Below are 12395 nucleotides of genomic sequence, written 5' to 3'. Positions count from 1 at the left end.
CCCCGGCCCGGTCCCCCCTCCCGCGCCAGCCCGGCTCTAAACGCACCCGCAGACGGGTCGGCATCTGCCTCCAGATGAGTCAATTCCGTTCATCACATGACGTTCACCACAGAGGTTTCTCCCAACGGCAAATGACTGCCTTTAGGGTCTTCCCTCCGTAACGTCTCCCTCCTCCTTTTCCTTACGCCTTTCCAGTCTAATGGAAGTTCAATTCTCGTTTCTCATTCCCATCGACCCAAACTTTGCATGCACCGCAGGCACCGCCGCGTTCCACACTGCCGCCTGGTTTGGCGAGAACCCGCTCCACGGCGAGTGAGAGACTTTCAGAGTGAGATGGAGGAAGAACTACCGAAGGACCAGATTTTTACTTTTTCACAGGAAAATACCTAAATCGATCAAATCAATGTTTGTTTTCAAAAAACCTGCCCTTCCCACTCACTTTTCTTTTAACTTCTGCTCTATTTCTGTTTTGATGCAGGAGCACGTAGCCCACCCAGACGGTTTCAGTGCAGCACGAGGGCTCTGGGCCGTACCCTACAGCTTGGTCCCCGTGAAGTAAACGGTCATCTCCCCGGCCTGCTTTGGAAGTGCAGCAGAGATGAAGGGGAGAGAACTGAACTGCGGGGAAAAAGGCAGAACACGAGAACAGAACCCCCTGAGCAACCCAGACCTTTTTAAACTTCAAAAACTTGTTCTTGGTCCTCTTCTCTGGCTGGTCGTAGACTTCAGGGCAACAAATACTACCCAATTCAGCTACAGGTTGTAGCGGAAAATATCATTCTCCTGACGTAACAGCAATAAGAGAAAAAGCATCCAGCATGGCAGATAAAACTTGCCAAAAGGTCCAAGGCAGAACTGCATCGCAAGAAATGAAGAACACATCAAAAAGCTCAACACCTCGTGACCTACACTCCGCATAGGTACCCCCAAGCTGCCTTTCCTGAAACAGAGAGAGACAAGGCTCTCTTGCATTTTAAGCACCAAAAATCCATAGTGCATGTCCCACGGCATGCACTACCCTCTAGCACAGGGAGGAAAGAACCACCAACACTATCAGCGAGGTTATGCTTCATGGTTAAAAAAACCCAACAGACTGCCAGGCTGAGGAAGCAGCAGCAGAAAGGGAGCACACCAAGGAATTAAAATTGCATTTAAAAAATTCTGTCCCGATGCAATCCTTTTCAACGCAAAGTATGTCTCTGCCACCAAGACACACGTCACGCAGAAAAGGCCATGTATCTCATGTGCTATGCAGTGATTTATCTTTTTTTAAAATGAAGGATAGATAACAAACTGCCTTCCCAAGGAAGCACAGAAGTGGAGGACAGAAAACATAGAATCATAGAATCACAGAATGGTTTGGGTTGGAAGGGACCTCTCAAGGCCATCTAAGTCCAACCCCCCTGCCATGGGCAGGGACAGCTTCAACTACATCAGGTTGCTCAGAGCCCCGTCCAGCCTGACCTGGAATGTTTCCAGGGATGGGGCAGCCACCACCTCTCTGGGCAACCTGGGCCAGTGCTTCACCGCCCTCAGCGTCAAACATTTCTTCCTTCTATCTAGTCTGAATCTCCCCTCTTAGTTTAAAGCCATTCCCCCTTGTCCTGTCGCTACAGGCCCTACTAAAAAGTCTGTCCCCATTTTTCTTATAAGTCCCCTTTATATATTGAAAGGCCACAATAAGGTCTCCCCAAAGCCTTCTCTTCTCCAGGCTGAACAACCCCAACTCTCTCAGCCTTTCTCCATAGCAGAGCTGTTCCATCCCCCTGATCATTCTCGTGGCCCTCTTCTGAATCCACTCCAACAGGTCTGTGTCTTTCTTATGCTGAGGGCTCCAGAGCTGGACGCAGTGCTCCAGGGGGGGTCTCACCAGAGCAGAGTAGAGGGGCAGAATCCCCAGGATACGATTGGCCTTCTGGGCTGCGAGCGCACATTGCTGGCTCATGTCCAGCTTTTCATCCACCAGTACCCCCAAGTGCTTCTCGGCAGGGCTGCTCTCAATCCCTTCATCCCCCAGCCTGGATTGATACTGGGGGTTGCCCCGACCCAGGTGCAGGACCTTGCATTTGGCCTTGTTAAACCTCATGAGGTTCACACGGGCCCACTTCTCCAGCTTGTCCAGGTCCCTCTGGACCTGGACCGTTCAGTTCTCATACAACACTTGGCCCCTCTGCTGAGCCTGCTAACGAGAATAGGGACAAGAGTGCAAAATAACCCAATACTGAAACACACCCCAGGTTCTACAGCCTATTCTGCATCTTTATGACACACTGCATGGCAACATGAAAGACTGAGCGAGGTGCAAACACAGTCTGAGACACTACTGATCACCCCCAAACTGTCCAGTCTCCTGGATTTGATGTTATACAGTTACCTCTTCATCCTCATCCTCATCTTCAACATCCAGGATACCCGAATCCTGCTCAGACATGGGGCTAGTGTTTTTTACCTCCAGATCTGAGCTTGCGCAGACTTCTTTCTTGGACTTCTTTCCCCCGCTTATCCTGGGATGCTGTGATACAATATTGTCCAGGTTTCTTTGCTGCTGCGCCTATAAAAAAAAAAAGCAGATTTCATGTTTTACGATAGCATCCTCGGATTTATATTTTTTTTTTCAGCCAAAAGATGCAATCAGTCATAAAATACGACAAATGAGACAAAATAAAACACACACTTAATGGAACTTAGAAATGTTATGTTTTTCCTGACCCAGATCTTCCAAAGAAACAGAAGATTCATTTCAAAACCATTCCAGGGATTATGCAACAATACAAACAATATTCTGACTCTTCACAAATCAAAATGCCAAACCCATCATACTGCCATATTGATCTATTTACAGCACAGATGCAGAAATATTAGCCCATAGGCCATGTGGTGACTGTCACAGGCTAAATTAAAGGACGTACTTAACCGTTGGATTTCTTCCTCTTTTCAACCCATGTCAGCACAAAACATTCCACATCTGGACCCCAGAGGTTCCTGAAAGCATTTTTGTGGTACCCCAGGAGAGCTTAATTATACGTTGCCGATGTACAGAATGAGCTGTAAAAGGTATCGAACAAAAAATTCGCTCGCTGGGAGAAGCGCCACGATTCAGGGAGCAAACCACATGGACTCAGTGGAGCTCCCTCGAACTGCTGTCGATACCTATCCCCGGGGCTTTGGAGTTTGTCTGCAGCGGAGGTCAACGCATGTGCTCTGCTGCAAAAACTCACTTGGTTTCCTTATTGTTACCAAGCACAATATTTGACAGGAGAAATGGTTTAGCCCCAATTGTTCCGGAGAGTTGACCAAGAACTTCAAACTGAAGGGGAAGGGTAAGGAGGGGGCATGGCACAGACACTGTTCTCGCCACAAGTGCCAAGTCATGGCCAAAACAAGGGGGAAAAGGCCAAGGCAATGGATGCAGTGGTTCTGCACATGTGGGCTTATGCTCTGGTGTAACTAGAAACTAAACGCTCTGAAAACCTGAAATTTATATGGATATATACACACAGATTTATAGGATCCTTCCCATATTTTTCTATAAATTTTTTATATATAAGAAGAAAGGTGTGTGGAAATCATCCAGATGTCTTTCTGAAAGTATTATTTTAGATGGTAAGTTTCTTTTTAAAAAAAGAATGAGTTGTATATATTTCAGTTATTAATATAAACTATTTCTAGCAATTACCTGTACAGCCCAAATCAAACCTGCACCCCTGTATTTTATTGCTCCCCTGCAACAGGAGAAAAACGAGGTGGCAAAAGGGAACCATCCCCTGCCCCACGCCAACGTGACAGCCTGGCTTTAGAAGGAAGACAGAATACTAGAAATCATATTGTAGATACTGATGTCAGTGAAACCAGCTGTGCTAGGAAAACAATAGAGAATTAAAACAAGCGGAACCTATTAAAAAAAAACAAATTACTTTTGCTACCTGAACTGAGAAAGTAGAAAGCTCTATCTAGAACGCAAACCTTCAAAATTATTTCCTTTTAAACACTTAAAAGTATTACTATCACACAAAAATAAATTATGAGCAGGTTTTCTTTTGACAGCCTCTCTCAGCTCAACTCCCTTTTGAATCCCTCCTTGGGAAGAAAGACCCCATCAGAGACCGATCACTTGCGTAGTTTCTAGATCTGAAGAATATTAAAACCCAAGCACGGCACAGATATCCCAACCCTTGCAAAATCCAGTGGGCTCTACCGCTGCGTAAGGGCAAAGTGCCCTTCACGCCGGGCACATACAATCGGCTTCATCTTAATTGCCAAACGTGGCAACTGATAATTAAATCAAATACATATAGCTGACACCGGACGTGGTTGCACCAGGAATTAGAGCTAAACCCTACATGATGCGCAGCCCTGTGCTCTGCCACAGCACAATCTTGACCTCTAGTGGTTGGAAAGCAGTAGTATCCTTGATGTTTACTACAAGTGCTCCTACAAGAGAAGGAACGGCTGAGCAAGGGCACTACCAACCAAGCTTATTAAAAAGACCTCTTAAGGGGTGAGTCTCAACAATAGGGATTTTTGCAACAAAGCCACAGGAAAAGGTCTGTGTGAACACTGCTGAAGACAAATTTTGCTAGGAACATCACTACTTGAAGCAATTGGGGAAAAAGTGGTATTTTTTGCATTAGAAATCTCGAACTTCAGAGGCACAACTGTATAGAAAGACATTGCAACATCATATAAAGAGAATTAGGACTTCAAAAAGGGGAGTGAACGTTTGGTTCTTCTGAAGCCCACACAACAAAGAGATTCGAGGCTCGATTCCACCCTCAGATACGCCCATTTATGACATAAGTTACTCAACTGAAGCGTAATGAAGTTTTAACACTGAATCCACTGTAAATTACACCAAAAGCAAGCCCACTGTACTCATTAAAATCTCTCAAATTTATGTAAACTTTTTTCCTCTAGAAAGGGAAGAAATAAAGAATAGGAAAATGCAAAGTTTTGGATAAAACATTGCACTTGAAACAGATCATTAAACAGGGCGTAGCAAGATCACAGCAGAAAAAGTGGTCATGGGAGAGGAAAAATCTGGGCTAACAAGCTGAAGGATGCTGCCGCCAGCTCTGAACTTCGCTGTCGAAGCCCTAAGCACGTAACATTCAGCATTTTAGGCTGAACACAGAATTAGCCTCAACAGAGGACCTTGTGGACATGTTCTCAGAAGACACATTATCTTGCTCCCCCATCTCTTTTCAAACAGGAGGTATTAATGTCAGCCTTCAGCTACGCTCACAAGAGGAGCACAGTAGTACACAACATCTATTAACCAGATGTCAATATTGGTAAGATCCAAATCAAAATATTGGTAAGATCTGAACCAAAAGCCCAAAGTCAAGAAAGTCTGTCCTTCCAGAAAAAGCCATCGCTCTAGGCCAAGGAGTTCAACATCCAAATTCAAATGCCATGTTTTATATTCTGCATACTTCAAATGCAAATAAACTGAAGTTTATCAAGAGAAAAATTTTGACCTGAATTAAAGTCCAGGGACCTACTGGCAAAAAGAAAAAAAGGAAGAAAAAAAAAAAAGGTATGTCCCACCTCCCAGAGAGCCACAAAAAGCAGCCAGAGAGATGCTCCCAATGGCACAAAAGCTTTGCAGCCTACGAAGAGCAATTTTTACCTTTAGGAATTTGGAGGGGGCGAAGTTCTAAATTAGAAGAGATTTTCCAGGGGTTTCTACCTTAAAGGCCAACGAATGGCCCCAAAGTAACCCAGTCAACGTTTATCCCCTTCCAGCACACTAGTGCACATCACAGCACATAACCCCGTCTCGCACAGCCACCGCTCCGTCATACGATGGGCGCAGCCCATCAATAGCCGGCTGGGAGCCCGAGGAGTCGGCACGATACGAGCAGAGCCCATAACCTAGGTGTTACGCTGGAATGACACAACGTACACGCCAGAAAAAATAGTAATTGCTTTTCCATTAACAGGAGGGCATTTCCCCCGCCCCCACTCTTGGCAGGAAACAATCTGGACTGAAGTGACCTGTAAGTGAGAAATATCAAATTTTCTTTAACTTCGGCAGGCTTGGGTGAAGTCACTGAGGTTTCAGTTTCACCTTGAGAGAAAGAGAGAGCTGGGGAGAGGCCCAGAGGAAGCAACTAAGGAGAAATTTGGGCTTAACCGCCAAGGAACTCCCTGCTCCTACCCCCATCTCGTTACCCGCACCTTCCCAGGCTGGGGGTGCAGCAGAACAACTCTGCAATATATTTGATGTCGCACATAAAGGATGAAAAATGACCTGCAGAGCAGGCACGTTTGGATTTTAATGTTCTGTTTCACATAAAGGCATCTGTAGGGAGCCCAATGAAGAGGCACACTTTAGAAACCACATCAAAGCACAGGCGACACTCCAGCGTGCCCTCTGAAAACAGAGGGACCTGGGGCTACGGGGGAGGCGAAAAACCCTCAAGGGACCAAAATCAAATAAAAAATCCCCTTACCTTTTGGTGTGGTTTACATGAAAGCAAGTGCATTTTTGTATTATTCTGTAAAATTGCCTCTATTATACAAGACTATCAATCTCTTGACTCTCTGCTTAATGTGACGATTAAAAAAAAAAGGTAAGAAACCAAATGTCTGTTCATAGCTAATGTTACATTTAGCAATAACACACAAAGCGTTTGGTTCACGTAGCTGAAACTCCCTCCAAGCACAGCTACTTTCTTCATCCACGTGATTAGCACAGCAGTCTGGCAGCCTCCTTGCAGCACAGGAACACCCTACACCGCTCTGACACGGCAGAAATCCCAGTCCCCCTGACAGCAACACTATTTCCAGGCTGGTTGGTATAAGAAGCAAAGGCAGCTTTCCACCTCCAGGTTTAGGTCAGTGACCTGCGTTTGCTGTTGTAACTGGACCAGGGTTGGCCATCAGGCAGTTTAGGAGACCTTCATCTCCGCAGCTGAGAAGCTGGTAGGTTTTGTTGGCTGAATGCAACCAGAAGAATCAACCTCTTTTGCTGTTGTTCCTTGAGAAACAGAAAATCAAAGGAATAAGGGAAAAAAGCACTTCTACTTTTATTACATGTTTTCTCTCCCCAGCCATCTGCTTCTTTTATGTTACCTGTACGCCACTCCGCCAAGTGCTCAACCTTGCAGGACGTGGCTTTGCAGGTTTTCCCTTCAAGCCTGTCATACAGGAGTCCTAAACACAAGTCCTCAATGTAAGTCAATCCTGAAATGGCTGCCACAAGCTTTGGAGCAGTGACTCCACCTTCACCACCCATCGCAACTCAACCGAGCCAACCTAGCCGACCAAGCGCACAGACCCAACGTTCTGCACGAGAAATTAAATGTGTTGGCTTAAAACACTACTGACAAGTAGTAGTTGAATTTTTCAAAGTAACTTGACTGCTTGTGATCAAGCGAACACGGCCCCAAACCTGCAACCCCAACCTGCGTAGCTACGCTGGGGAATGACATGGAGTAGCAGAGCAGGTCATGGACTTCTCCAGGCTCTGCCTACAGAAGCCATACCCACTGCAAGGGCAAGTTGTTATACCACCTACACGGTGAACGAGCTCCTTTAAAACTTAAATAGCTTTTTATAGCTTTTTAATAACTTTGCCTTGTTTTCTGCATTGGTTTGCCAATGCGTGAGTGTGTCTTACCGCCCGTCACCTCCACCCACCAATGAACTGACAATATTTACTTTTTAGAAGAATCTAATTAGCGCTTTCCTGATGAGACAGTAGATAAGGCACAGCAAAAAAAAGAGGGTTTATTATTTACATGGGATTGAAGTACCGCTGTGGTTAGCTTCGGTGGTTTTGATTAGTTACTGCACATTTGCTGCTGCGATTGTTTTATAGATCCCTCTAATGGGCTGAGACACAGAACTTTAAAATATTATTTCCCAATATCCCTAGGAATGGGATACATATTCCTTAAACAATATTACAGAAAAAGCAGGCTGGCTACAGGGGAAGAAAAAAAGAAAGTTAATAAAAAATGACAGTAGGGCTGGCTCCCTGCCAAAGACCCATTCGAAAGTTATAAAATCCCCCTCCGATCAGATAAAAGCACGGATTATTATTGCAAGGTGTAAACTCAACACACTGACACAGCTTCTGGTTTGAGTTTTAACAAAAAGCCCGTCGCTTGTCAAGATGATAAGAGTTTTTGCCTATCTGCTTTCTCAGTGTTAACTGGTTATCAGAGAAAACAATTTGTCGGAGGTTTGTCTGACAAAGTTCACCATCAGCACAGGAAACGAGGACCAAGAACGTGATCTTTTTAACTCGAATCCCGGTCATTAAAAAAAAAAGTTTAGAAATGCAACAAGTTTGCTCTGCCCAACACCCTGCACAGACTTTGCTTCAACCTCCCACTCCTCCTTCCCTAAAAACGACTCTTCCACCTCAGCCCACCCGGTACTAAAATCCAGCTCATGATACTGATATTCCCAAATATCAATTTTGCTCAAAGATAAATTTTTGGCACCAAGCGTGCAATGGGGAACACGCAATTCTCCCTTTGCTTTTGCTTTCACCCAGTGATTTATCCTCATCCCCACACTCCTGCTCCTTTTCCTTACCCGCAAGACGAGGTCAGCGTTATTTATATCCTCAGAGTTCATTGTAAAGAGCAACTTGGTTAATTCAGCATTTTATACAAAACCTATTAAACCTCAACTGTTCTTTGGGGAAGCTCCTGCAGTACAGTACTTGGAGAAAGGAATGATCGAGACTCTCCTTTCCTAGGAGCTGTAAAAAGAAGTTTATCACATTAGCATTGATAAGAAGACTTAGGCAACCAAGTCCTCCAGGTCAGCTGTACAATAAAAGACCAAAAGCCATTTTTTACGAAGTCCTTTATTGAGCAAAGTGTTGATTTACACTTCTGTGTGATCTAGCCTCAAGAACAAAATATCTGCAGGCAGGCATCAAAAGTAGCTCAGTTATGCGATTACAAAGTTTATTTATCACATTTACACGGAGTGGAGAAGCTGAAAATTAGATAAGCAGAGTAAAAGCAGTAGGAGGACGGCTGTTTTACAAAGTATTTCAAACACGTTAAAGACCGTGGCCCTGACAACTCCACAGCTCGGGTCTTTGTTTAATCAGTCCCAAGCACTTCGCGAGCCCGGCTGAGATAAATAGTTTACTGTTCACTGTTAAGCAACTGGATGCATATTCTTTGATTAACTTTTACCAACAATTTAAAATTCCTTTTTAAATGCTGAGCGCCTTCATATGAAATCCCCTGCTATATGCAGTACTATAAACCACGCTCTGATGTTGGGGTTTTTTTTAATACTGCCTTTTCATATAACATTGAAGAAGCATCTCTCTCCCTGACGAGACTTAATTATGACTCAAAGCACAAGTGGAAACTCCCACACTTCGGTTTAACCTCTCGTTAGCCTAATTGCAAACAAACCAAACCCCACCAAGTAAGAGAGGGAGCAGCAAGGTAATCACCACCAAAACTGGTCACAGGTGAGAGGGTCCAACTCTCACCCTCCCCATCCCAGAATGACTCACATGCACACAACCATGCAGGACCAAGCCTCAGCTTTAAGCGCTCTCTCATGCAACGGGGACTAGTAATTATTTTCTAAGCGAGGGTTTGTTTCAACACGCTCTCTGACAATCAGGGCATGACGGAGGTAATGGGGGTTTTTTCACTGAAAGTATTGAAAAATCCAGACAGAAGGCTTGCTTACCCAGAGACCAATGTCAGAAGAAAAGGGGATGCAGATGGAGAAGGGAGGGAAGAACTAAAAGGACAGTCTCAGGCTTTGACTTAAGGACACGCTATGCTCCACGCTTGCTTGGGCTCAGTGCTTCCATTAAAGATAACCACAGTGAAGCACTGGAGCTTGCAGCAAGCAGCCAACGTAGCACCAAGGCAATGTCCTCCTCCATCTGAAAGCACTCAACTCAAAGAGGTCTCCAGCCCCCAGTGCCATCACCCCCAGCATGGCAGTATTCCCAGCTCAATAACCGAAGCCTGCAGGCAGCAAGTGACAGCACACCAACCCTCACCTCTCTTTAAATCGATTTGGGCAACTCTCCAGTTGTTGTCCTACACCTCCGACCTTGCCCAAGGAAGTTGCAACTATCACACCTATGGCAATTTAGGGTAAAAAGAAGTCGTGGATTAGCTCTCACAAAAGGTGGAAGGAGTGTTGGACTGTGAAGCTTTTCAGGGCTTGATCCATGGGTAATTCTGGAAAAACAATTAGAGCGTGCTTACGACTGCTGCTTCACCTTGGAGATACCCACTGCCCGAGGTCTGACACGCTACAGGGCTCTCACACACTCTCATAAACCACAGTAAGGCAAATGAAAATGTTTGCATAAGCCGATTCCAACGTTTCTCAGTGGGTGTACTCACATTTTTCCTTCCCACTGTCTAGGGGGTGCAGGCCATTTGAAGCTACTGGCATACTAAGAAACGCGCTGCCTAATATCCCCATTTTATGTGTCAAGAATTGCAACAGAGGAAGGGTTGCTCACTCAGCCAGGACAGCAAACAAGGATTATAGCTCATCAGTGCTTGGGTCTCTGCTCCACACTTACTTACTCTGACCACATTGACCCTCAAAAAGTTATACGGTGAAAAGAGCATTAATCCTCGTAGCCTGGCCTCAGATTAAACCTTTATATTCTGTTCTCCGTGGGAGTTCCCAAACTGCTGTTTCACACACCCTCCCTCTGGGCCTTGTCAAGCATTTTGGAGATAAGTTTCCTTTCAGGATTCTGCTTTCATTTCCATTTATCGGTCTGGTTTGGGTTTTTCCAATTCTGAGAAACTGGCAATGTTCAAAGCACCTATCTTAGATGGTCCTGATTATCCTGGAACACACAGAGACCCATCTAAATACAAGGACAAAGCCCTGAGTGGTGAGTCCTGGACAAAACATTTTTTTGGCTTTTCCACAAGGCAGCCTGTAAGTCCTTTAAATCAGATCTGGGAAGATACGCACAGCAGATACCCTTAGGATCTAACTCACTGTCCAGATCTGCAGTCAGAAACCATCCTCGACCATGCTCGCGATAATCTGAGATGAGAAGTTCCACAGCTGGTCCTCAACTGCATCAAAGCAGTGGGCAGCCTTCCACCAAATCAAGGCAAGGGCACGGATCTTCTCTTCCAACCTTCTTCCGTGAGAGAGAATCTGTAGTAGTACGCTCTCGGCAACGGCTCAAAGTAATGTCATCCAAGATGTTGGCAGCGATGACTCATCTGTTCTGAGATGCACCCAAAGGCACTTTCACAGACTCTTATGGGCGCTGAACTCCGTGCCCTGACAATGCAATGGAACATGCCAAGACGAGATCTGGGTTAGACAGGCCAGGAGCGTTAAGGACAGCAAAGGACCGCAATGGACAGCCTAATGGGACACGCTCCATCACTGGAGACCTAAGAACATGTTCGATGACTGCATGCTAGAGACGGGCTCCGTAACATAAATCATGTCTAGGGAAAAACCTGTTGGACTAGAAGATGTCTTGAGACCCTTACTATCCTGTTTTCTATGATAGAGAAATGTCTTTCCAGTGGTAGGCTAAAGGTGCTCACCCAAACTGCTGTCCACTTCAGAGCCGACGGTGTTATAAGGACAACTTTAGAGCTATGTACCAACGTACCAAAAAGAGTTAAGCAGCAAGACAGGGCAAGGATCACAGCAGTTAAAGACTGAATCCTAAAATCTGAAGAAACCCCTACTATCTAGTTCATATCTCTTGGGAAACACGGACAGCAGCAGTACCTCCACCTTCAGAAGATTTTAAAAAAAAAAAAAAAAGAGAGAGAGAGAGAGAAATCCTTCTTGGAACAAAGAATATTTCATTCTGTTTAGGAATAACCCCTATGGTTTTTTTGATGAGAAACCCACAAAGCAGATGCCAAAAGGGCTGAGGCACAGAGACTAGCTTTTCTTGTTAAGAACTAAATGGCTTTTTCAAGAATAATCATCTCCATGATCCACGAGCTTTAGGGTAGTAGCAGAAGAAAGCAGAACATTATTTTGTTATTTCTGGTTTTAATTAATCAGAGAATTAAATAGCCACTGCTTCTCCAAGCATGTTGACTATAAGGGGTATTTAATCCCCATACGAAAAGTTTCACTGAAAATGACTTTATAGAAGAGCTTAGATTTCATTTGGCTTCCTTCATTTCACACAGATTCCTCTGTGGAATATTCTGTTGATAAACAGTTTTTTTTTTCTAAGCAGTTGTTCGCCAAGGATAAAACTGCTGGGCATGAGGCTTGGGGATTCAGAGAAGAGATTACAGGAGAGAAGAATGGAATTACACATTCATCACACAGTATTACTCTCTAAAACCCACTCTCCAAACTCAAATGATTTTTTGGTGGTCTTTTTTAACATAAAAAAGAATTTAGTCAACATATTACATAATTCTTCTCTA

The 12395-nt window shown here is 44.7% G+C and overlaps 1 protein-coding gene across 1 annotated transcript in view; it reads right to left on the bottom strand.

Moving 5' to 3' along the window:
• Window positions 1–12395, bottom strand: part of EXOC6B (exocyst complex component 6B) — a 267115-nt gene that overhangs the window by 167069 nt on the left and 87651 nt on the right. Inside the window, exon 8 of the mRNA XM_009320896.1 lies at window positions 2375–2551. Within this exon, the coding sequence (XP_009319171.1) occupies window positions 2375–2551 (177 nt within the window). The remainder of the gene's footprint in view (window positions 1–2374; window positions 2552–12395) is intronic.

Source organism: Pygoscelis adeliae, unplaced genomic scaffold (genome assembly GCF_000699105.1).
Source record: "Pygoscelis adeliae isolate BGI_AS28 unplaced genomic scaffold, ASM69910v1 Scaffold273, whole genome shotgun sequence".
Classification (NCBI taxonomy): domain Eukaryota; kingdom Metazoa; phylum Chordata; class Aves; order Sphenisciformes; family Spheniscidae; genus Pygoscelis; species Pygoscelis adeliae.
Note: the sequence above shows the minus strand (reverse complement) of the source record. Positions and strands in the feature narration are given on the sequence as shown.